This window comes from Ochotona princeps, chromosome 2 (assembly GCF_030435755.1).
Source record: "Ochotona princeps isolate mOchPri1 chromosome 2, mOchPri1.hap1, whole genome shotgun sequence".
In the NCBI taxonomy this organism is placed as follows: Eukaryota; Metazoa; Chordata; class Mammalia; order Lagomorpha; family Ochotonidae; genus Ochotona; species Ochotona princeps.
Window position 1 is genome coordinate 160,766,654 of NC_080833.1, and position 27,016 is coordinate 160,793,669.

At 40.5% G+C, this 27,016-nt stretch overlaps 2 protein-coding genes across 3 annotated transcripts in view; both read left to right on the top strand.

The window, feature by feature from the left end:
- RABGAP1L (RAB GTPase activating protein 1 like) overlaps positions 1-27,016 on the top strand; it is a 614,224-nt gene that overhangs the window by 200,087 nt on the left and 387,121 nt on the right. The gene's annotated exons all lie outside the window — the stretch shown is intronic.
- On the top strand, positions 20,013-21,692 carry GPR52 (G protein-coupled receptor 52). The gene has a single exon (XM_004596279.2). It carries the CDS (start codon positions 20,311-20,313, stop codon positions 21,394-21,396), a length of 1,086 nt encoding a protein of 361 aa, XP_004596336.2. The 5' UTR covers positions 20,013-20,310; the 3' UTR covers positions 21,397-21,692.

Sequence of the window (27,016 nt, forward strand, 5' to 3'; positions counted from 1 at the left end):
AAGAAGGACTTACAATGAAACTGTTTACTATATCTTGACAATAATATTCTGGACTCTCTGCCATTGTCCATGCCCGCATTGATGGACATATGACTGAGTATGAAGAACTCTATGTTACTAATGATATAGAGGAACTTGGTGGGGGGGAAGGGAATTAGGGAGGGGATAACGGAATATGGAGCTGTATCATAAAATGATAGCAATAATAATAAAATTTTAAAAGGTAAACAAACAAAAAGAACGAGAACAACAAAAGTAAATTCCAGCGTTTCACATGTGTTATTGACATGTCTGTAGTATTCATGGCACATATTTATGTTCTATTTGTATGTATGGAGGATAGTTCATTGTCATTTTTAGACTTATTAATCTGCAAAATCTATGCAGGTGAAGAAGTGTGTACACACATACATATATATATTTATTTTTTCTCATAGATCAGCTGTGTCATGGAGACTAGCATACCAGGATTGAAGAAATGTTGTAGTAAACAGCTTTACTCCTGAGTTAAGAGGACTTCTAGTGAAACAGTTAAATATACCTCGACAATATGATGCTAAATTTTCTACCTTTGTTTATGCTTAAACCTGATGCACTTAAATATGAGAATGTTAAACTTGTAATTACTTCTGTAATATTATTGTATTACTACTATAATAATGTGGAGGAAAATGGTGCGAGGGAAGAGGAAGTAGGGAGCGAGAATGTGGACCAAAGAGGGGAATCACTGTGCCCACAAAAGTGTATTATGGAAATAATAAGAATAATTTGTAAAAATAAAATAACTTTGTAAAGAGTCTCAAGGAGACAGAGACAGAAAGACCTTCGATGCACTGGTTTCTTCCCCAGGTGGCCACCGCTCTGGCAGAAACCAGGAATGAAGGTTGTCATTGTGACTCCCATGTGGTGGCAGGGGCCCACATGGTTGAACCATTCTCTGCGGCTTCCAGGCCACTAGCAGCCAAGTGGACCAGAAGTGGGGCAGCCAGGACATGAACCATTATGCTACAACACCATGCCTTATTATTTTTACAAGATTGTAGTATATAATGAAATACGAATTTTTAAGAAATGAAAATGAATCAATAGGCATTTAAGATTAAATTGTCAACTAGAATAGGAAGTAACAGGATTTTCAACAATCTTTGGTTGTTTTTTTTAGTCGGTTTGGAGCACTGTTAGATGCTGGATATTATGTGAAGTCATAAAGCATAGTCTTACCAGGCAGAGTTTTTTCACTGCAGTTTCTTAGTGAGAGTTGCTGTAAATGGGGTTTAACCAGCACAGTCAGCAGCCAGCGTAGTATGCTATCTTTATTAATTTTCTTTTCAGTTTTTTAAATCTGTATTGCCGGTGTCCAAACCCACATTTATGGCATTCATACGTCTTAATATGCACCCTTATGATATTTATTTGTTTATTTTTAAAGGTTTACTTGTTCTTATTTCAAAGTCAGATGTGCAGAGAGGAGGAGAGACAAAGAGAAAGATCTGTCAGTTGATTCACTCCCCAAGCGGCTACAATGGCTGAAGCTAAGCTGATCTGAAGCCAGGAGCCTCTTCCGGGTCTCCCACACGGGCATAGGGTCCCAAGGCTTTGGACCGTCCTCTACTGCTTTCCCAGGCCAGAAGCAGGAAGCTGGATGGGAAGTGGAGCTGCCAGGACATAAACCTGTGTCCTTATGGGATCATGGTGTGTGTGAGCCGAGGACTTTAGCCACAAGGCTACCGCATTGGGCCCATGTGCTTTCGACTTTGAAAAGGCATCTGGATGAGGTATCCCAGTGAACGAGGGTAAATGTCTCATTTCATAAATGAGGCAGATAGGCATTTAGGAGTGGGAGTTGTGACCTTTTCTCCCTGTCAGCCAGTGGATAGGAATAAGTATGCTAGAACTTCTCCTGTTATTTCAGGTAGTATTTATGTAAGACATGAAGAATATTTGAAATAAATGTATTTAGAATTCTCTACAAACTTGAATTCTTGTGAAAATCTTCCAAAACATAAGGAACAAACTAGACATATCCTAATAGTTTTCATTCTAGTAGACTTATTTGAAACTGAACAAGTGAGGCAGAACAGAAACAAATACTGCAGTCTTACTGCCTGTTCCTGATGGGGTGTAGACAGCTGTTCTCCTCACTTACAGTCTTTTCCTGACAGGGTGTAGACAGCTGCCCTCCTCATTTACTGACTGTTCCTGACGGGGTGTAGACAGCTGCCCTCCTAACTTACTGACTGTTCCTGACGAGGTGTAGACAGCTGTCCTCCTCACTTACTGACTGTTCATAATGGGGTGTAGACAACTGTCCTCCTCACTTACTGACTGTTCCTGACGGGGTGTAGACAGCTGCCCTCCTCACTTACTGACTGTTCATAATGGGGTGTAGACAGCTGTTCTCCTCACTTACAGTCTGTTCCTGACGGGGTGTAGACAGCTGTCCTCCTCACTTACTGACTGTTCCTGACGGGGTGTAGACAGCTGCCCTCATCACTTACTGACTGTTCCTGATGGGGTATAAACAGCTGCTGTCCTCACTTACAGTCTGTTCCTGACAGGGTGTAGACAGCTGTCCTCCTCACTTACAGTCTTTTCATAATGGGGTGTAGACAGCTGCCCTCATCACTTACTGACTGTTCCTGACGGGGTGTAGACAGCTGCACTCCTCACTGACTGTTCCTGATGGGGTGTAGACAGCTGCCCTCCTCACTTACTGACTGTTCCTGACAGGGTGTAGACAACTGTCCTCCTCACTTACTGACTGTTCCAGACGGGGTGTAGACAGCTGCCCTCATGACTTACTGACTGTTCCTGATGGGGTGTAGACAGCTGCACTCCTCACTTACTGACTGTTCCTGACGGGGTGTAGACAGCTGCTCTCATCACTTACTGACTGTTCATAATGGGGTGTAGACAGCTGTTCTCCTCACTTACAGTCTGTTCCTGACGGGGTGTAGATAGCTGCTCTCCTCACTTACTGACTGTTCCTGACGGGGTGTAGACAGCTGCTCTCATCACTTAGTGACTGTTCCTGATCGGGTGTAGACAGCTGTTTTCCACAGATACAGTTCGTGTTCATGTTGCTTAATGCATGCCTTTTTCTGTTGCCTCTGTGTATGTTTGTTAAACTCATTCTGTTTAAAGTTAAAACTGATAGGTTAAACAAAATTCTGCGGTGCCTCTGAAAATTTCTAAAGTCTTCTTACACCAATTTTGTATATAGACAAAATCTTTATTATACTATCATACACATAGATTATTAGAAATTACAGTTATTAGAGCTAAGTTGTGTGAGCAGCACAAATTGACTTCATGATATAATCAGTTATCCATCATCATTCTTGTGAAGTTCCATGGGAAATTCTACGTATTTAATATTTTTGCTCTATAATAACAACAGTGTTCTCTTTGGGGGCATAGAGCTGCTGCCAGCCTACCCAGTGCCCTGTCAGGGCATGAAATCATCTCACAGAAAGCTCTGAAGTATAAATAGTCCCATAATGATATTCTGCCTGGGCGGTGCATCTATAAAAGAAGTTATTAAGGAAAATGTCATTCCAACCCATTACTGTAACCAAGTTTCGTAATATTTTTGTAGCAATTTTTGGTGTGCACGTGTTATTTATGCACGTAAGCATCTGAACACTTGGAGTTGTAAGATTGACAAGTGTAACAAATTCAGAATAGTAGATCAGTGGTTTCTGAAATTTTGTTTTTTAAAAAAATACAAATTTGAAAGGTAGAGTGGGAAACACAGGTGCAGAGAGAAATAGAGAGAGAGAGAGAGAGAGAGAGGAGAAGGTTGGCAGGGGAGAGAGAGACAGAGACAGACACACAGACAGAAAGTCTTCATCCACTGATTCATTCCCTAATAGTTGCAGCGACCAGGAATGTGCCAGGCTGAAGCCAGGAACCTAGCTGCTTCTTGATCCTCCGGGAGAGTGCAGGTGCCCAAGCACTCAGGCCCCCTTCCTTTGCTTTCCCAGGTACATTATTATCAGGAGATGGCTTGGAAATGGAGCGGTGGGGTCTCGAACTGGTGCCCATGTGGGATGCCAGTGTCAGCACAGTTGGTGGCTTAATCTGATACCACTACACTGACCTCCCTAAAATTTTCTAAAACTTTCCTATCACAGTAGTACATATCTTTGCCCTGAGAAGACTTTTGAAGGATGGGAGAGTTAAGATTCTGTCAGAAAATGGAATTGCAACAAATTTGATTTAAAGATCTTAATTGGCTTTTATTTGTGATTCTAAAATTCAACAGCGCTTCAGTCTATAAATCATAGTGAGCCATCCAATGGCCTGACAGAAGAGGCTGATTTTGTATACAGAAAAGGGCTAAGGAAAACAAGAAGCAAGGAGGGAAAAGCAGATTAGTCTATTTTATAAAATTTGAAGTACAAGGGACTTCATTGTGCTGACCAAGGGTAACCTGTTTTAGCAACTTTATGTATTAGGAGTTTGGCTATATTCCTCAACCTCCCAACCCCTTTCTGGGAAGATAAAATAAACTTTGGGGTTAGTAGTGTGGAACGTAGGTGTGATCAACTGCATTTAGCTTTGGTCTATTAGACCTCCTGTATACAGCTCAGTCTAAACCAGTGACCTCCTGTATACAGCTCAGTCTAAGCCAGTGACCTGTATACAGCTCAGTCTAAACCAGTGACCTCCTGTATACAGCTCAGTCTAAACCAGTGGCCTGTATACAGCTCAGTCTAAACCGGTGGCCTGTATACAGCTCAGTCTAAACCGGTGGCCTGTATACAGCTCAGTCTAAACCGGTGACCTGTATACAGCTCAGTCTAAACCGGTGGCCTGTATACAGCTCAGTCTAAACCGGTGGCCTGTGTACAGCTCAGTCTAAACCAGTGACCTCCTGTATACAGCTCAGTCTAAACCAGTTGCCTTCTGTATACAGCTCAGTCTAAGCCAGTGACCTCCTGTATACAGCTCAGTCTAAACCAGTGACCTGTATACAGCTCAGTCTAAACCAGTGACCTCCTGTATACAGCTCAGTCTAAACCAGTGGCCTGTATACAGCTCAGTCTAAACCAGTGACCTCCTGTATACAGCTCAGTCTAAACCGGTGACCTGTATACAGCTCAGTCTAAACCGGTGACCTGTATACAGCTCAGTCTAAACCGGTGGCCTGTATACAGCTCAGTCTAAACCGGTGGCCTGTATACAGCTCAGTCTAAACCGGTGGCCTGCATACAGCTCAGTCTAAACCAGTGGCCTGTGTACAGCTCAGTCTAAACCAGTGACCTCCTGTATACAGCTCAGTCTAAACCAGTGGCCTGTATACAGCTCAGTCTAAACTGGTGGCCTGTATACAGCTCAGTCTAAACCAGTGGCCTCCTGTATACAGCTCAGTCTAAACCAGTTGCCTTCTGTATACAGCTCAGTCTAAACTGGTGGCCTGTGTACAGCTCAGTCTAAACCAGTGACCTCCTGTATACAGCTCAGTCTAAACCAGTTGCCTTCTGTATACAGCTCAGTCTAAACTGGTGGCCTGTGTACAGCTCAGTCTAAACCGTGACCTCCTGTATACAGCTCAGTCTAAACCAGTGACCTCCTGTATACAGCTCAGTCTAAACCGTGACCTCCTGTATACAGCTCAGTCTAAACCAGTGGCCTGTATACAGCTCAGTCTAAACAGTGACCTCCTGTGTACAGCTCAGTCTAAACCGTGACCTCCTGTATACAGCTCAGTCTAAACCAGTGGCCTGTATACAGCTCAGTCTAAACAGTGACCTCCTGTGTACAGCTCAGTCTAAACCAGTGACCTCCTGTGTACAGCTCAGTCTAAACCAGTGACCTCCTGTATACAGCTCAGTCTAAACCAGTGACCTCCTGTATACAGCTCAGTCTAAATCAGTGACCTGTATACAGCTCAGTCTAAACTGGTGGTCTCCTATATGTTTTATCTAGCCATGCCGAGGTTTTGATATCCAGAAGACATATCAGTAGACATGCTTCATATATAATAAAGAGGTTACTCATGTATCTCATGATTAACCCACTACAACACATTGAGTATTGTATGCAGTTTGTTTTAAAGATTTACTTTATTTTTATTGGGAAATTAGATATACAGAGAGGAGGAAAATTAGAGAAGAAGATCTTCCGTCCATTGATTTACGCCCCCCCCAAGTGGCCGCAACCTTTGGAGCTGAGCCGATCAGAAGCCAGGAGCCAGGATGTAGGTCTCCCACAGGGTGCAGGGTCCCAAGGCTGTCCTCGACTGCCTCCCAGGCCACAAGCAGGGAGCTGGATCAGAAGCAAGGCTGCAAGACAGGAACAGGTGCCTATGTGGGGTCCCGGTGCGTGTGCAAGGTGAGGAGTTTAGCTCTAGGCTACCGCACTTAGATGCGTTTGTTTAACAGGCTTCTACCAGCAGCGTTTATTTCACTGTTAGCTTGTGTTAAACAGCATAATGAATGTTTTCTTTCCTTTCAATTTTCTGAACCCAGAAAGTGATTTCTGTCAAAGGGTCAGTGTGGGGAATTGTTTGCTTCTCTAATTAATCACTCAGCCATTTACCTTCAGGACTTCCTACATAAGAAGAAAGTTCAGCTTGAAGATGTGGCTGATTTTACTTGATATTTCCTTTTCCTCACTCTCTGATAATGGTCTCTTTATTCTTCATATGCTTAATCTCCCCCATACCCTGATTTCCGATATTTGAAGAGAATGCTGTTGTTCATTCCAGATAAGCTTCAGCCTTATGAAATAGTAACTTGGGCCTGCATTTGGCAGGAGGGAAACACCAATCAGCCATCCTGATTTACTTAGCACATACTGCCTTCTACTGTCTGTTGGGAACTGTGCTTCCAGTGAGCATAACAGTAATGAAAGATAAATGCTGAGGAACTCACAGCCGACGGAAGGTGGGGATCCAAACTTCATATCTTTGTTTGTGGGTGAACTAAATTGCTTAGTAAATTGTTTCCCACCAACTGCAACAAAGTCTTAACGATCTGGTTAGAACATCCGTGGTCTGAAGGTTAGGTTTTGATGCCATTACTTCTGTTGACATTTGATCTTTCATCATATATTTAACATGATGCTGAGTAAGACATATACTCATAAAATCAGTAACGTATTTAAAAAGCATATCTTGGCTCTGGTGCGGTAGTCTAGTGGCTTAAGTCCTCGCCTTGCACGTGTCGGAATCCCATATGGGTACTGGTTCATATCCCGGCCACCCACTTCCTATATGCAGCTCCCTGCTTGTGGCCTGGGAAAGCAGTCAAGGACGGCCCCAAAGCCTTAGGACCCTGCACCCGCATGGGAGACCTGGAGGAAGCTCCTGGCTCCTGGCTCCTGGCTCCTGGCTTTGAATCCGTTCAGCTCTGGCCGTTGCAGCCACTTGGAGAGTGAATCAGCAGATGGAAGATCTTTTTCGCTGGCTCTCCTCTCTGTATATCTAACTTTCCAATAAAAATAAATCTTTAAAACATACACACATTTCTTTAGGCATTTGAAATTCAGAATTATTGAGGGGAAAAGTCAGAGAGAGAGAGGGAGAGTGAGTGTGTGTGTGTGTGTGAGTATTCCATCTGCTGAGTCCCTTCCCAAATGGCCGCAGTGACCAGGGCTGGGCTAGACTGAAGCCAGAAGCTTATCTGGCTCTGCTGTGTGGACACCTGGGCCCAAATCCCTGGGCCATCTGATGCTGCTTTTCCAGTGCTTTGGCAGGGAGCTGGACCTGAATCAGAGCAGCTGGGACTCAAAAATGGCTCCTGAGTGTGATTCTAGTGTGCAGACCACAGTTCCACCTGTTTCCCCACAATTCTGGCCCTAAGTTTAAACATTGATTTAAATGTAATTGGATAAAATTGGACTTGATACTTTGGCAGTAAGTAGATCTTTTCCACCTGTAGTTTATTTTCGGTAGAACTGTGAATACTGGAAGACTAGAAGTTCCAGTTTTTACAACAGTTAATGTTGAATTCAGTGCAACAGGTGTGTGTGGAGTCACCCGCATTTCCCACTCTGTGGATGACAGTAACATGCAGGGTTCTCAGAGTCACATTGTTGAGTATGTATAGAACGGTGAGGGAAATAAATAATATAAAAATATTTCAACACTTATGTTGAGGTTTTTGTTTTTTAATTTGGACTCCAAAGACAACTCATGAAGGCAGGAGCATGAGTATTTCAAGATTCGTTTTTTGAAGACTGAGTCATAGATGTTACATTCCACGCCAAGGAAAGGTTTGATTATTCTACACTTCATAGCTTTTTAAAATTCTAGTTGCTATAACAACTTTGATATTTCTTTATTATTTTTAGCACTTCAGTTGCCATAACAATAAGATATCTTAAAAAATAGCAGTTTTCTTTCATAAAGGAAGAGTTCCTTTCAATTAACAGTTAAGGTATATCAACATTACTCTTCCTATAAAATGAACTCATTATTTAAAATGTGATCCTGCTCTTCTGTTTTTGTACAATTTCAACAGATTTTTAAATATGTTTTAAAGTTTAACTTCCCCCTCTATGTGAACTGTACAAAAATTGAAGAGAGTTGGCTGTTTTGAACCCTTTTTATGAGGTAGTAATTCTTTTATATTTTTTCATTGAATGAGAAATTTTATTAAATAGTTTATATCCAGAATTGTCACTCCCCATAAAGAGAGCAAAGGTCTTACTTGATGGACAGTCCTTAGCCTTGGGAAAGGTTGGGATTTCCTCTTCCATTGAGTTGGTTTTGAGTAGATTTTCCCATCCACTGCTGTGCTGACATGGTTACTTGCTTACCTATCTAGAAGGGACCGGCAGGTTAGACTTGCTGTGACACTTCACGCACAAAGGGGTGTTTGTATTTACCCTTCAAGAAAAAGAAAATCATGTAAACTTAGTTTATTATACCCAAGCCTCTAGAAAAGTAAAGACAGAATAAGAAGGGAAAGGAGAGCATGCTGCTATATTTACTGAGCAAGTTGAGTTCTAAAATGTACGGTGTTGTGTATTATTTTTTAGGTGCCTGATTAGTTGTGGACTTTAATCAAATCTAGTGTTTTTACATACAAACATATGTTAGAAACTTACATAAAACAGAACTGAAAGATAAATTTATTTTGGTGCCAAAAATTTGAAAATCTATGCCAAGTTTTTTCCTTAATATTCATTTTCTGTTAATAATTTAAAAACCACTGATACATGCATATTTAGTGTAAAAGCTACAAAGATGTGATTGTCTCAGAAAATAATAATTCTAATTGTAGTAAGTTTTGATGATACAGACTATCAGGCCAATATTAAATGGTGTTCAGATTTCTTGATTTAAGATGGCAGAGAGCTCCTAGCTTTGTGATGTGATGACTTAACCACTGCTTGCGGCACCAGCAACCCATGTTGGAGTGCTGATTTGAGTCTTGGATGCTTCAGTTAGGATCCTGTTCTCTGGTGATACGTCTGGCAAGGCAGCAGAAAATAGTCCCAGCTTGGAACCTTGATACCTGTGTTTGAGAACTGGCTGGAGCTCCTAGCTCTTAGCTTTGGCCTGTCCCGACCCTGCCATTACAACGATTTGGGAGAATGAGCCAATAGTCAAAATGTTCTCTCTCTTTCTCTCTCTCTCTCTCTCTGTCTCTCTGTCTCTCATTTTTACTTGAGAAGCAGAGTAACAGAGGGAAGCAGTGACACAGAGCTCTCATCTGTTGATTTGCTCTCTGAACACCTCCAGCTGCTGGGTTGGGCTGGGCCAGTGCTGAAGGAGGGACCTAAGGATGCTCTCCAAGTCGGCCACATGGGTGACTGCATCCCAGTTGCTTGTGTCATCACTGCCGCCTCCAGGTCGGAATTGGTGGGAACCTGGGGCTGGGATCAGGAGCCGTATCGTGGGAACCTGGAGCTGGGATCAGGAGCTGTATCGTGGGAACCTGGAGCTAGGATCAGGAGCCGTATTGTGGGAACCTGGAGCTGGGATCAGGAGCTGTGTGTTGTGGGAACCTGGAGCTGGGATCAGGAGCTGTATCGTGGGAACCTGGAGCTGGGATCGGGAGCTGTGTGTTGTCGGAACCTGGAGCTGGGATCGGGAGCTGCGTGTTGTGGGAACCTGGAGCTGAGATCGGAAGCTGTGTGTTGTGGGAACCTGGAGCTGGGATCGGGAGCTGTGTGTTGTGGGAACCTGGAGCTGGGATCGGGAGCTGTGTGTTGTGGGAACCTGGAGCTGGATCGGGAGCTGTGTGTTGTGGGAACCTGGAGCTGGGATCGGGAGCTGTGTATTGTGGGAACCTGGAGTTTAGATTTGGAGCTATATCGTGGGAACCTGGAGCTGGAATCAGGAGCTGTGTATCGAAGGCAAGTATTTCAATGTGGGACAGCATCTTGAGCTGTAGGCCGACGTCTGCCCTGCTGAACACTCTTTGCAGTGACTTTGTGATTTTTCTCTCATTGTGCTTTTGCTCTGCCTTTTCCTGATGGTTCTGGTGCTGAGCTTTCTCATTTTCTTAATAGACATTTGTATGTCTTTCTTTGTGGGAGGAATGATGAGCAGGATTTTATTTTTAGTATGATTTATTGCATTTTTCTTTTACAGTTGTAAGAAATCTTTGTCTGTTTTGCATCATGGGGATACTCTTTTTGGTTTAGGATGTCTTCTTTTAAAAGCCATGTATTTGGAGCTTTACTTTTTTGTGTTTACTTTTATGATCCATCTCAACTAAAGTTTTGTGTATGGTAGGAGGAAGTAGTAAGCTCTTTTTTCCAGGCAGGCATTTGAAGGTTTTTGGGACCATTTAATAAAGATATTGTTTTTTCCTTCTGACTTGTTCCCGAGTTTTTATTGAAATCCAACTGGCTAGGTAAGAATGCATTTATGTTTTGGCTCTTCTCTTTTCACTGATCTGTTTAGTTCATCTTTTGCCAGCCTGGACTCACTGTGGCTGTACAATACTTTTTTAAATCAGGCTGTGCCAGTCTTCCAACTTTGTTTTTCTTTTCTTTTGAAAGACTGTTTCAGTTGTTCTCAGTCTTCATATTCACATACAGAATCCTGAGTCAGCAGCTTGTTCATATTCACATACAGAATCCTGAGTCAGCAGCTTGTTCTCCAGAAACCTGCCTGGATTCCAAAATATGGTGTATGCTCCATTTTCTTAAACTTTAAAATTTTTCTCAATAACATTTTGTCATTTTCAGTATGGAGAGTTTGATGGATCTTTAATTAAATTTATCCTTATTTTCTTTTTAAAAAGTTACTATAAATAATTTACTATTTAAAAATCCATGTTCTATTGATTGTTTCATGTATATAGCAGAGCAATGAATTTTTTTATGTTGACCAGAAAAAAAATTCTGATCAGTTTGAATGAGTACTTGGATATATACCTATATGTTTTATGTATAAAATCATAGATTTCTTTTCATATATGGCTTTCATTTGTTGTCTTACTTAGGCTGTGACTTGCTATAAAATGCATGTGAAAGTTGTAAGAATGGGTGTCTTTTATATTCAGTCTTAAGGAGAAAGCATTTCTTCTTTCACCACGAAATATTACTTTAGTGTAGGTTTTCTCATGTAGTATCTTCACCATCTAAAAAATTTTTCTTCTGGAATGCCCTGAACTTACCTCTTATAAACTATTGTGAAGAGCTAATAGTTTATGCTTTCTATCCTAGAATCAACAAATCAGTAGAATATGATATGCGTCATTTAATCAACAAATCAGTAGAATGATATGTATCCTTTCAAGGGTTTGTTTCTTAATAACCAAGTGTTTTAAGTAATGCATTTGACAGCACATTGAAACTGTTAGTATTTCACTTGGCATTCTTAAAATAAGTAATTAAATAATCACCATTGTTACATAATTTTTTAAGCACTATTATTCATATTGAAGTGGAGTTCATTATAATTGACTGGTATTGTTCATACTTAAAATGGACTGGAAATTGATCTTCCCTTCTGGACACACACAATTTGATCATATATTTCTAGCTTACCTTATGAAGCTTATATATCAGCCAAAGGATTACAAGTCAGTGTGTATTCCGAGCCTCACAAGAATTGGCTGCTGGTGGTTTTTTATTTTATTTTATTTTATTTTATTGCAATTTTTCTTATATGCTTTATATTAAAGTTATGTTAAACAATTATTTGTTTAATTCCTATTCTGTACCCAGCATTGTAGAATAGGCAGCTTACAGGTGGTGGTGAACCCGGCATTTGCTGTTCCTCTCAGTGGGCTTATAATCTAGTCATAAAGTCCATCTGTGAAATAAATAAATACAAACGGTAACAAGTATGGAACCTGGTGTCGTTTCCTATAGCAACACAGGATGGGTGTCCCAAATTAAATGGTGTTTGGACTGAGGCCAAAGATGGCATTTGACTGTGTGGTGGCACAGTCGGCAGCAGACATACATATCCCAAGGCAGTAGGAAACACAGCAAGCATATTTGTGGCTAGGGAGGAGAGGGAGGAGGTGGTTTGATAATCCTGAATACTTGGAATAGAATTGGTGTTGGATAGAGCATGGAGGCCAGATTTTATGAGGCCTTTCAAGACTCTGTTCTAATGATAGCATACAACTGCTTTAGCATTTTAAACGTGGAAGTAACTTGATTTTGTTTGCACTTTGGAATTTTGCCCTTTTGTGGTAACAGATGAAAAGAAGCCATAAAAGCTCCAGATGACTGGCTTGTAAGTCACTGCAGCCCAAAGGTGATGGTAGTTCACCTTGGGTGGTGGGAGTGGAGACGGCTGAAAGTTAGATGAGAGAAGGTTAGTCGAGGAACTAGATTTTGAATACATAGAACTTTTGGTAGCTTTCAAAAATAATTTGAAGGATAACAGCGTTAGTGTTCGTTCTACTTCTTTTGTGACATTGTGGATGGTTTATTTTTATTTTTATTGGAAAGGCAAATTTACAGAGAGAAGGAGAGACAGAAAAAAAATCTTCCATCTGCTGGTTTACTCCCAAGTTGCTGCAGTGGCCACCACTGAACCAATCTGATTCCAGGAGCCTCTTCTTGGTCTCCCACGTGGATGGAGGATCCCAAGGCTTTTGGGCCATCCTCTTCTGCTTTCTTTGGGCATAAGCAGGGAGCTGGATGGAAGTGGGACAGACAGGACACTAACTCGCCCTCATATGGAATCGCAACACTTGGAGGTAGAAGATTAACCAGTTGTGCCGTAAGGCCAGGCTCAATGGTTTTCAGAAAGTCCATGAAAACTGCATTTATAGAAGAACTGCATGGACTTTAAAAATTATTACTTGAAAATAAACTTTTTAAATTTTCGTTTTCCTAAAATGTTTTTGAGGTCCTCTTGTATACTGCTTATAAAATTATTTTTAAAAATCGTTGCCAATTTATCTTATTTTTCATTTTTATTTATTCTTGTAAATAGTTTATTCATTTATTTGGATGTCATGGTCGCAAAGGTCGGGGAGGGAGAGAGGGAAGGATAGATAAAAATGGATCTTCCCACCTGCTGGTTCAGCCCTGACTGTGCCAGGCCAGGTGCGGGACTTTATTCTGGATCTCCCATGTGGCCGGCAGAGACCAAAATACTTGGGTCATCTTCCACTGTTTTCCCTGGTGCCATTTTCAGGAAGCTGGACCCCAGAGGAGTAGGCAGAACTGTGACTGTCGTCCATGTGGGATGCTGGCATTTTAGATAAGGGTGCCACAATGCTGTAATTTATCCTATCTTTCTATGGTTGCTTATTGTCTCTCTTGCTTTGCTGTTGATCTATTGAATATTTGTTTGAATTCACTGGATTTTTAATAATGAAGAAATTGACACATGTAAAAGAATATGTTAAATTCATCTAAAAGTTATAAATTAAAAAATTAAATTGCTTTGATTTATTACCTAATAAAGTTACCTAGTTTTAGCTGTGAAAGTAATTGTGAAGTAATACCAAATAATTACTCCTAGATATTTCTTGATTAGGATTCATTAGTTGAAAGGAGAAATAGTTGATAATGATTTAAAAATGGATGACAGTGATAAAACATCTAATGGCCCTTAAAATGAAGAGAATGGGGAGTATTTATTAGAAAAGCAAAACCTGCTTTATGTAATGAGCTAAGTAAACATACGATATTGATATCTTGTTTGTTGTTAGAGACTTACTTTATAGATTAATTCCTGTTAGAAGCAACTCAGGAAAAAGAAAGAATTGAAGAGACTAGTATAGTCAGTTGATGAAAAGAAGAAAGGCTTATTGTCATACCTTTGAAAGCATGTGTAGTGGATTAATTACAGTATTTTTAGATTCATATCCTTACCAGTTATTACTTTTGGAAACAAGCATAGCTAACTAGTCCAGTATTTGGATTTTCATTTTAGTGAGATTTGTTTTTCCAGTTCACTAATTTAAAAATATTATGCTTCAGAGCTGTTTTAAAAATACATAAAGGGGCAGGTGCAACAGGTTAAGCCAGTGCTTGAGATGCAAGCCCAGCTGTTTGTAATCCGGCTTCCTACTGCTGCATCCTGGGAGGCACCAGATGATGGCTTAAGACGTGGGTCCCGGGCGGCCTGTGGAAGACCTGGAGTTCCTGCTCCTGCTCTCATGCTGGCCTCAGTCTGGCTGCTGCTGGTACCGGAGAAGGAACTAAACCAGAAGACAGGAAGATCTCTCCCTCTCTCGCTCTCTGTCCGTCTTTTTCTCTGCCTTTCAAATAAGTTTAAAAAAAAAAAAAAAAAACTAAGAAGAACCACAAAATATGTAAAGACTATGCTTTTAAAATGATTTGTTTACCTTACAGCAGCGTGAGGGTGTTTTAGTAACAATACTTAGTTGTTCAGTGGTTTTGTGGTAAAGCATATTATTTATTGCTTCTTTAAATGGAATGTGTTGAACTTATTTTCATTTATGTGCATTTATGAAGTGTAAAATGTTAGATGCAATCTTACTTGATTTAAATGCTTTTAGGAATCTCTAAAAGTCAAAATGTGAGACCAGTATCGTGGTGCAGTGGGTTACACTTCTGATGCCGACATCCCATACCTGATTAGCACTTTGAATCCCAGCTAGTCCTCCTGGTGAGCCTGGGAAGGCAGCGGTTGGCCAAGTGCTGATCCAGCTTCCTCCTGGTGAGCCTGGGAAGGCAGTGGTTGGCCGAGTGCCGTAGTGACTGGCACCATGTGGGAGTCTGGCATGGAGTTGTGGACTCCTAGCTTTGGCCAGACTCAGACCTAGTTTATTGGCCACTTAGGACGGGTGGGAAGATCTCTTTCTCTTTTGCTGTCTGTCTCTCACACTTTGTAAAAAGTCAAAATGCTTCTGGCAAAATGTGATTTCTAGGTCATTTTGCATTAATTACAACTATTTCTTTTTTGTTTTATTAATTACGTTGCATTATGTGACATAGTTTTATAGGTACCTGGATTCCCTCCCACCCCTCCACAAACCCTCCCCCCATGGTGGATTCCTCCACCTTATTGCATAACCATAGTTCAAGTTCAGTTGAGATTCTTTCATTGCAAGCATATACCAAGCATAGAGTCAAGCATCTTATTGTCCAGATAAGTTCATCGGCTTGTTGGGGAGACCTTCTCTGGTCTGAAGGTAGAGCCGGCAGAGTATCATCCCGATCAATTACAAGCCCCAACATAACAACAATTTATAATGTTATGGAATTAATTTACATAGTATTGAGTCACCAATATGTTAAAAAAAAATGCAGGTTCTTAACCACATCCTGTGACTACTTCATTGACATTTCAGTTTTAGTTTATATACAACTGGGTTCTATACATCTTTTTTTTATAATATATATTTTTTATTGCATTTCATTTTATAACAACATTTCATAGACTCTGATGTTCTTTTACTACTACTTGGTATTCTCTTTAACATTTGTTACCCTAATTTGTATTATAAGGTATTTCTGATAATGAGAAATGCATTTGCTGGTCTACACTTTATTTTAAACCTCCAAATATTTTAGCAATAACCTATTTTTCCTGGATGGAAGTTCAAAATAGAGTAAGCATTGAGCTTTCTGCTTTTTAGAAATCATTTTTGTTTCATCTTACATAATTCTAAGACACTTTCTCACTGGCGACCAGCAGGTGAAAGTGGAGGGTGGGGCTTCTCAGTTCAGTGGTAAAAGGATGATTCTGACCTGGGTTAATGTCTAATTTCATACTTTGTCATGGTAGGCACTTATCTTCTCTCACACCCACTTCATTCTGGAAAACATAAGGAGGGTCAGCTACTTCATCTGAAGGGGACTTTTTATAGAGACACATACATGAACACTCCACTCATAGTGCATGGCAGATATAATGTTAAATGGTAATCACCTTCAGGTTTCCTTTTTTTTTTTTTAATCTATTTTATTGTATGGTTGTTGAAAATCTTTACATAGTTAATTATGGTTAAAGAACAAAAACAACAAAAAAAAAGGTTCGGGGGGATAGGAAAGTGGGTAATACTATTATGTCCATATTGTTTCCATCGTGTATCTGAGGTAAAGGGGAATATTGAGGGAGAAGCTCCACCCGTTTTCCCACCCACCCCAAGTCCCGGATGTGGGGCATGCTCTGAGATATTTGCTCAAGTGGTTTTAATAGTTCTCCAGTTATGAATCACTGCCAGTTTCGCTCGATGAGGTCGTCCACTGATTGATATGGTCCATCATAAAGTCTCTGTTTGCCCAGTATTTCACTGCCAACATATAGCTGAGATGAATGATTGACCTGTTCTGTCTTCTGTCTTTTCTTGGTTAGAGTTCTGAGTCCAGCAGATCGATTGGGGAGATCTCCAAAGAAACTTTGAGGTATTCCCAGACTAGTTTCTTGTATGTTCTAGCAAGCACAGGGCCCGGGACAGTCCATCACCCTGATCAGCTGGTGGTTTCAATTGCTAGGTTGGTTCTGTTTTCAGTCCCGAGTTGCACTGGAACCAATGGGTGTTGCAGTCCAGACTGGTTCGGCCCTTACATCAACCAGTGGGAGCTGCAGCCTAGTCGGGGCGACCCACAATAACCCCCACCAGGCCCACCCCCTACCCTGGTTTGCCAGTATGTGTAGCAGAAGACCAGTCTGTCCCCCATCCCATTTGGCTCTGGTACTTGTCAATGGGTATTAAAGCTTAGTTCTATCTAACCAACTCAACCATCCAGCCCTCACAGATGTTGTTGAGTGCCTCTCTATCTAGCTATCCCAGCCCCCGTTCAGGTTTCCTCTTAATTTTTCCTGATGTAAGTCAGAATTAATTTTAAATTAGTCCTTAGGCAACTTTTTTTATAAAGATTTTTACTTATTTTTATTACAAAGTCAGATACACAGAGAGGAGAAGAGACAAAGAGGAAGCTCTTCTGTCTGATGATTCACTCCCCAAGTGAGCGTAACGGCCGGTGCTGCACTGATCCGAAGCCGGGAACCTGGAACCTCTTCCAGGTCTCCCACCCCGGTGCAGGGTCCCAAATCTTTGGGCCGTCCTCCATTGCTCCCCGAGGCCACAAGCAGGGAACTGGATGGGAAGTGGAGCTGCCGGGATTAGAACTGGCTCCTATGTGGGATCCCGGGGCGTTCAAGGCGAGGACTTTAGTGGCTAGGCCACGCCGCTGGTAGGCAACTTTTAAGAAAAGCAATTTTTCTGTTAGAAATATGAACAAAATACTGAATAGTGTTCTGTAAGCTGGATTGTTGAGCTTTCTTCCAACTTGGATGTGCGCAGCTCAGTCGCCCTAGGACTAGTTTGACTTTTTTTTTTTTTTTTTTTGGTACTAGACAAAAAGTAAACTAAACCATCTGTACATTGATTCTATACCTTTGCTCTTCTCAGATCCTGTTAGACCTTAAATATTCCTCTAGGTAGATCTGAGTACCGTGGTGTTGATTCCAGAGTTCAGCATTTTTGTAAAGGTGTGGCAGGAATTGGAAGGTTAGTACAATGAATTTTATTTTGTTTCGATCGAAATATAACTATATATCAGAGAGCAAAAATAATAGTCCTATCACTTGAGTTTCTGAAGACGGGGCTGATTTCAATAATTAATACACATTTTCTGCCAGTGAGCATTAGGTTACTGCTGACTTTTAGTGTCACAGTACCTGAGGGTAGTTTCTTACAGGGTTTAAAGGTGCATGCCAGGATTTTGTCTGTCTGTCCATAGGAAATGATCCTTACAAATGAAGGGAGGGGAGAACGTCTAGAAGTTTGTAGATGCCGTTAATAGATTCCAAGGATTGGTCAGTTCCATTGTCGTCTTTTGTCAGTCTTGATCGGAGCTCGCAGAGTAAGTCTGCAAGCCTGCATGTGCCTGGCAACTGTTACCTAGTGACAGTTTCAGCTGCAGTAGCCATTGGCTGTGCTGTTGATTGGGGCAGTGGGACCGAGTCACCTTTCTCATGGTGAGTTCTGCATCAGCTTGGGATGAGGAGGAGGAGCAGGGCTGGGGCTCAGGTGGAGGCAGTGCAACTGAGACGTTGTCAAGAACAGATGACAGCATCCTGGGAGCTGCGTCCCAGTGAATCGCCTTCCCATCCAGCAGTCCAGCCTCGCAGCCGATGAGGGTGTGTAGGTGAGAAGCGTTACCTTATTCCTGTATCCAGAGAACTGTCTCCTGATGAGTGATATTAGGATCTGCAGGAGGAATGTCCTCTGGCTATTTTAAAAGGAAGACTTCCCTGAGTGACTTGGTGGTGCACCAGGAAATAACTTTCAGAAGAATGCTTGCTGTGAAGCTGCTGCGTTGTTCCTGAAGACAGTGTTTTTTTATGTCTAGTGCATGCTGTTTCTTCAAAAGGTACGACAACAAAGATTGACAAGCTGCTCTCTGAAATGCCTGTACTTTCCAAAAGACTTTGGCAAATGTTAGCCTGGGATCAGCATGACCTTGGAAACCTTTTGGATGGATTTTATCCTGTCAGCCTTTCAGGATTTCAAACTTTAGGGTATAAACTCATCTTGATCCATCAGAGGTATTTTAATACGAGACTATGTGACAGCCTCCTACCTTATGGCCCCTGTAGCAATTGAGCATTTGCTCAAAATAGAATACAGAAATAGGAGAGACGCTTTCTTAGCATATGGCTGCTTTGTAACTGCAAATACAGTAAATAAGGTAATTTTCCACTTTCAGAAGATTGAGCTGAAGAAATCATTTAATGTTAATCACCTAATGTAGAATGAAAAGGTATAGCAAAATAGAATATGAAGCCTAGTAGGAATATATGTCATGACAGATAAAATAATCTCACAGTACAGGAAAGTTTATATGACTATCTAGATTTCATAAATGTTTACATTTATGTGAGACGCAGGTATGCTTGCAAAGGTGAAAAATAACTGAACTATGTATTGTATTATCATGCCTCACCGTAAGCAAGATGGCCTATCAATTAGTGAAAGTCATTTTTAGTTATAAATTTATGTGCTGAAATTAGTGGCAAAAACTGTTTTCATTTTGAAAGGGAAGATGTATAAGTTATATTTGTGATACGAGCATCAGTAACTATCCTGGACTAAAACTGTTTTATCTAAATGCATAAAAAGCATGAAGAATTAAAACTGTGGAAGTTTATAATTTGTCATGTGTCAATCTGTTAATCATCGTATATTTTCTGCCCTGTTGAAAATATCCCTTTTTTTTCTCATGGAAGTTATGAGTTAATTTAGAGTTTGTGAAACCTATTCTGCTTCTTTGTGCCCATAGAAAGATGAATCTTTGAAATTAGCTAATAATTTTTCAGAGAAACAGAGAAAATGGACTCTAAGGATGATCGACAAACATCAAACCCTACACTGAGCCCAAAGATCATTTTTGCCACAATGAACTTTTCTTCTTTCCAACCAAATCTGAGCTCTTCATTATTTAAATTCTAAAATATGAATGCATTTGTCATCGTAAGTGAAGCGGAAGACTTTTTAACACTTTCTCCTCTCATTCCATCGAGTTGATCTAAGAAAGCACCTCTTTCAGGACAGCAAACAACCCACAGAAGCTTTGGCGATTGTTTACATGTCTGCTTGCCTTCTTTTTGCAGATTGAATTCATCCCGGTGTGGGGTAGTAGGAAATGCTTTTTCTTTAGAAGTCCTTATATCTACACTGAGTTGTTTGAGAACCCTGGAGGAAGCTAATCAGTGACCTCTTTTCACCTCCTTTCTAGCTAACATCCCTCCTCTCCCCCAGAGCTGAGGTGTGTCACTGCTGAACTGAGTCTGAGGACGAGACTTGAGCGCTCCCTGGGACACTCAGCCCTCACAGAAGCTCTGAGGCTGTCTGCCGACGGGTTCTGCCACAGCTCGGGTGCAGAGCGTACCAGATGCTAGGCAGGGCACTTGCTTGTCCTAGCCCAGGCCGCAGGTTCTTTTGATTTCAAGCCATGAATGAGTCCAAGTGGATGGAATGGAGGACCCTGAACCTGAGCACTGGCCTCGTGAACGTGTCCGAGCATCACTCGTGCCCACTTGGATTTGGCTACTACGGCACGGTGGATGTCTGCATCTTTGAGACCATTGTTATTGTCTTGCTGACATTTCTCATCATTGCTGGAAATCTAACAGTCATCTTTGTCTTTCATTGTGCTCCCCTCTTACATCATTATACTACCAGCTATTTCATACAGACAATGGCCTATGCTGACCTCTTCGTTGGAGTGAGCTGCTTGGTTCCTACTCTCTCCCTCCTGCACTACTCCACAGGTGTCCACGAGTCACTGACTTGCCAGGTTTTTGGATATATCATTTCAGTCTTGAAAAGTGTTTCTATGGCATGTCTTGCTTGCATCAGTGTGGATCGCTATCTTGCAATCACCAAGCCTCTTTCCTACAATCAACTGGTCACCCCTTGTCGCCTGAGAGTTTGCATCGTTTTGATCTGGATCTACTCCTGCCTAATTTTCTTACCTTCCTTTTTTGGCTGGGGGAAACCTGGTTTCCATGGTGACATTTTCGAGTGGTGTGCCACGTCTTGGCTCACTAGTGCCTATTTTACCGGCTTTATTGTTTGTTTACTCTATGCTCCTGCTGCCTTTGTTGTCTGCTTCACTTACTTCCACATATTCAGAATTTGCCGGCAGCACACCAAAGAGATAAACGACCGAAGAGCTCGATTCCCTAGCCACAAGGTCGATGCTTCCAGAGAAACTGGACACAGCCCTGACCGTCGTTATGCCATGGTTTTATTTAGGATAACCAGTGTATTTTACATGCTGTGGCTCCCCTATATCATTTACTTTCTTCTAGAAAGCTCCCGAGTCTTAGACAATCCAACAGTGTCCTTCCTGACAACCTGGCTTGCTATAAGTAACAGCTTTTGTAACTGTGTGATCTATAGCCTCTCTAACAGCGTTTTCCGGCTCGGCCTCCGAAGACTGTCCGAGACAATGTGCACGTCTTGTCTCTGTGTCAAAGACCGGGAAGTGCAAGACCCCAAGCCCAGGAAACGGGCTAATTCCTGCTCCATTTGAAGAGAACTAATCAGTAAATCCAGTGCAATGTGTAGCGTGACCATAGTCTTGGGTTGTATTCTTGATTCCTCTGGAAATTTGCCACCTGAGAAATATTTACTTGAATAGTTGACTGTGAAATGAAGGATGCAACTAAGGTTTCTTTTTGTCCCCTTTCATGGAAAAAAAAACTGAAAAAAAAAGACTGTATAGAGGACAATCTAATGAGAATTATAGTGTGTGAGTGTAAATGTACAGTATTAAGAAAAATTAAGCACTGAAGAACGTGTCTCGGTTCTTGTAACAGGATGCAAGCCAGCCCCGGTGTTCTGTCTCCTGTGTCCTTGTCCTCTGTGTACTCTCTGTGTACTTGTGTTTGGTGACTCCATTTCTCCGTTTTTGTGTTTGTGGAAGTTACTACTTAGGTGTATTGCTCCTTTTAGAAAAAAAATGCTGCACATTATGTATGTGGAGAAGTATAATCTTTGCGTCCAAGTGTCCTGTTAAGCACATTAATCTGTAATCCTGAAGTGGTCTTTTCTTGAAGAACATTCACTAAAGTGTTGTATTTTGTTACTTACCGCAGGAGCTCTTAGCTCATATTTTTATAGTCTTTGTAGCAAAAATTTCATGCTAGAAAGAGAAGCAGTACTTTTGTTTCTTCTAGGTAAAATAGTATTTGCTTCCCTCCCTACCCTCAGGTTTCTAACAACCTGCAGTTTTTTTTCTCTCCATGTTTCTTCATCTGTATCCTTTTGATACTTTACTCCTGAATCGTCTTCGCTAATGAAGGGAGCTACTGCATAAAGCAATCATAATGTGAAATAATTTATCCCTTCCAACTAAATAATCTAGCAGTAGCCTGTTTGTTAGATAATTTTAATGGCTTTGGAAATGTTTTCATATGGTTCATTTTAAATTAATGAATATACCTAAAGTGGTGGGGTTTTGGGTTCTGTTTGTTTTGTTTTGTTTTTGCTGAAGTAAAGCTGAGCTTTTCTCTAGGAAAACCCGAAAGTGCTTCTGTTGCAGAGTTTGGATAATAACCCAGCAGTAAGTTGTCATTGTTAAGGCTACCTGGGATGTCCTTAGAGCAAAACAAAGCAGGAAGTAAAATATTAACCTTCTTGTGTAGGGTCTGCATTAATTTCCTGTTGTGTCACCTAGTCCTTTGTGTGATAAGAATTTGCAGATATTATATTTTTTAAACAAAGAAAATATAAACTATATTACGTGATTTGTGCGTAATGTTTTCTTAGCATAAAATCTGGATCAATGTTGCTTAAGTTGTCAACATTGGGAAAAGTCTATGAAGAACTTATTTTAAGAGAAAAATACTTTGGTGTGAATATTATTTAGATATTTATATTAGACAAAGCTATATTCTTAGTGCTGCTGAGATGAATACTATGCTTAGTTATCAGGTACAGGTGAGAACTGTCAGTATTTTCATTTGTAATGACAGGTTTTCAGGTGCAGAGAGTAAGTTATTTTTTTAGTGTGCTGTATTGGATTGTATAATGCTTTGTCAGAGGTTTGGGTGAGGCAAAAGTCAGTTGGGGAATTAGTTGTGCAGCAAGTATAAATGGTAGAACATGTATATCTTTTTTATTTTTATCGTATGTTTCCTGCCTGAAGATATTTTAAAATTTATATTGAACTACTGAGTATTTTTCTTCTCAGCGTTTTTGATTTCTTTGTTGTATGAAGTGCATTTAATAAAATGTGCCTATGACTTCAAATTAGAAGCCAGCTCTGTTTGCACATTGGTGACTGGATTCCAGAGACCCTTGTGTGGAAATGCTGTTATTCTGAACCCTGGACATGTAAGAAAGATGTCAGTAAAGATTAAACCAGTATTCTATATATCAACTTCAGGCTTTGCCTTCTGTTCAATTAAACACTTATTTAGAACAAGACTTGACTTGTTTGTGAATTAAAATCTAATTGTCTTAGACTTGCGTAGCTTTGTTTTGTATTGATTCTTGTTCCTTGTGTTCCTGTACCAGATTAGTTGAGGTGTTTCTATTAAATTGATCTGTTCAAGGAAAAAGTTCAAGGAAACAGAGACCTGCTAACTTTAAGATCTAAATAAAACCTTCAATATTTATGTATTACTTGGGAATCATATTTGGCCTTAGAGTATCTTGAAAATCAACAGATAAATGTAGAAATTCTATACAAAAACGCCAAGGCTGCACTTATCTGTATCTTTTGCCTTTTGCTCCAGATAACTGTAACACTTTACGCACAGGCTCCATGTTAAGTTTTGCCTGTGTGACAACATTTACTCTTCCCTTCAGCCCTTTGAAATGGTGTTGTTACTGTTCTCGGGAGATGAGAAATGACAAGTGATTGATCCAAGGTCATCCAACCGCTCAGTGTTACAGCTCCAGCACACCCCGATGGCCTGGAACCTAAGTGTGTAGGGTTCCCCAGGACACTGGACTGTTTTCCTTTTAAAAAGCCTTTAAACCTTTCCACCTTCTTTTTGTACATTTTGCCTATAGCATTTCTGTGAGTTTTACTATTTTTTCTTTATCTTAAGTCATTTGCTTAGGTTATTTCCTTGTGGTACTTTTTTCTGATCTTATAACTTATTTTTATTGCAACAGCAATCTGAAAAACAGACTTACAAGTTTGAGCTATAATCAAGCTGAAGCTCTGGGGCTTGACATCTGCTTAATAAATTTTTATTCACTATTTGTCAAAATTTTGTGAAAAAGCTTCAAATCTATGAATGTCTGTTTGAAAAAAAATTTATGAAGGGTAAGAATATAAAAGCAAAGCTTTACAGTGGAATGAAGGTCATCAGTTGCAGGTCTCCATTTACTGTAACGTTTCATGTGTAAATTTCTTTTGACATTTTAATACATGTTTATATCCAATTATAAAACTTGCAAAATATTTCTTTTGTTTGCTAAGTATCCAAGTTGTTTGTAAATGGTCCCACACTCCAATGGTATGTTCTGTCATCTAAGGATTCTATTATTTATGTAGTTTTTCTGAAGTTGTGCAGCATTGAAAGGGTTAATAATCTTTTAGTGTATGATGCCTGAATTGAAAACCTGGCCCTCAAAAGAACTTTACCTTAGGTGAGGCAGTGAATGTTTCAAGACCTAATTTTTGTCATTGACCTCATAGCTCCTTGTTTAAATGGACTGGCAGCCCAATCAGATCTCGTGGTCTGAGTGCTCACTGCGATTCCGGCACACACAAAATGTTGTTCACAAGATGGCAGCTGCTGTTTTGTTGTCTTTGTGAGTGATATATATATTGATCACAACTTAAAGATGACTAATAGAACGTTAACCCAAATGAATCTCTTGATTTTTAGAGTATTCTAAGATAGTTTTCTATATTTAAAAGATTGAGGTTTAACTCAGATGTTTTGAAATACATGAAAAGTTTCATTTTCTGAAGTTTTCTGTATTTGACAGAGGTTAAACTGAAATGTTTTGAAACACAGAGAAATTTCATTTTCTGCAAGGTAAATTTCTCTGAATTATTATGAGAAAATCACTCGAGAGTAAGGATGTGGCCAGCAGATGTTGGGACAAGCCCGTTAGAGGTTATTCTGCGATTAGCCTGTCTGCCTACTTGATTGTGTTGAGTGAGCTTGGCCGTCTTGTTTTCTCGTTATGGTGGCAGTGGTGGGAGAGGATTACCTATGGACGCCTTAACAGTTTTTTCGTTGTAATCTTCTTCAGTTATCAGAATGAAATTTAAGATATTTTGTCATATCTTACATATGTATGCTACCTGGAAAAAACAATAATTAATTAACTGATTTGATGAAAGATAGCATGAATTATATGAATCTAAAATTAAATGAAGTCATTGCTGTCAAGGACTTCTCTCTGTCCTTCCCTATACTGGATATTAATTATTGGACTTGTGCTAAGCAGCTAAAAATACAATTCCAATGTGAAGAGTCTACTGCTGGAATGTTGTTAGTGGAGTATCACTGCATTTGGGGAGGTTGCTGCTGTGCATAGGGTGTGTGTTGAACCACCCATGCCATAGTTCACTAGGGTGTGTGTTGAACCACCAGTGCCTTAGTTCACTAGGGTGTGTGTTGAACCACCAATGCCATAGTTCACATATATGTCTCAACCTACATGTTGCTGTATATGTTTGTTTTCTGAAGAAAATCTGACTAAGGATTTTTTTTTTTTAAGATTTATTTATTTTTATTACAAAGTCAGATATACAGAGAGGAGGAGAGACAGAGAGGAAGATCTTCCTTCCGATGATTCACTCCCCAAGTGAGCCGCAATGGGCCGATGCGCGCCGATCCAAAGCCGGGAACCAGGAACCTCTTCCAGGTCTCCCACGCAGGTGCAGGGTCCCAATGCATGGGGCCGTCCTCGACTGCTTTCCCAGGCCACAAGCAGGGAGCTGGATGGGAAGTGGAGCTGCCGGGATTAGAACCGGCACCCATATGGGATCCCGTGGCGTTCAAGGCGAGGACTTTAGCTGCTAGACCATGCCACCGGGCCCTGACTAAGGATTTTAAAGAATGGATAAAAAGTGACGCCTTCTATTACCAAATGTGTAGGTGTTAGGGAAAACAATGGTTAAAAAAAGATTTTTATTTGCAACATTACTGTTAAATGAAATTTCATTCAATGCTAGCTTTGTTCTATAATTTAAACTATTTATAACTTGAAAATATAATAAAGCAGCTGTTTCTCAAAACACAAAAAATAATATATCATCAGGATTTTTAACTGTCCTGTGTTTAAAGTTCTTAAAGTGAGTATTTCTTTTATAATTAGGAAAAGATTTTATTGCAAAGGATGTTGATTTTTTTTTGAAGATTTATTTATTTGAATAAAGAGAAAGAAATGTCTTAAGTTCCCAAATGCTTGTAACAGGCAGGAATAGGCCAGCGAGAAGCCAGGGCAGGAGCTCCATCTGGGTCTGTGCAGTGGGTGTCTGAAACCCAGGCCTTTGGGCCGTCATCGGCTGCCTCCCAGGCACGTTAGGAGGAAGCTGAATCTGAAGTTCGGAGTGATCAAGATTTGAATCAGAACTGTGCTAGCAGCTGCAGGCAGTGTGCTGTGCTGCAGCACGCACTCCAGAATGCTGAGTGTTTCTAGAAATGTTCTGACACTTGGCAGCATACCTTAAAGTAATACTGCAGGCCTCTCAACCTACAGTGTCTCAGTCCTTTTAGAAGATACTTTGTTTAGCTTTTTGATTTCTGTTTTTGTTATTTCAGATGGATTTTTTTAGAGAAACTTGATGACTTTCTACTTGTAGTGTTGGGTGTCCTTGATGTATCTTTACATTAGCATTAAATTTTGTCGTGTTGTTTGCTGAATCTCAGAGTATCATTCTTTAGTGTACAATTGATTGATGCCTCTGGAAGATCCGCATCATTACACAGCAGGAGGCTGACCCGCCCTGGGGAAAGGCAGCTGGTGCATTAATTCCATTTCCTACATGCATGGGTTTACCTTCAGTCCTCCTTGGAAGGTCATACCTTTCTTCATATTCATATGTCTAACTTTTTAGTGGTAACTTTTATTCTGTTTTTATATATAGCTTCCCATGAAAATGAAGAAAATTACAGTGATAAAAGCGCCATGGATTTGGTTTTTTTTTTTTCTGATACTTTTTAAAAAGATTTATT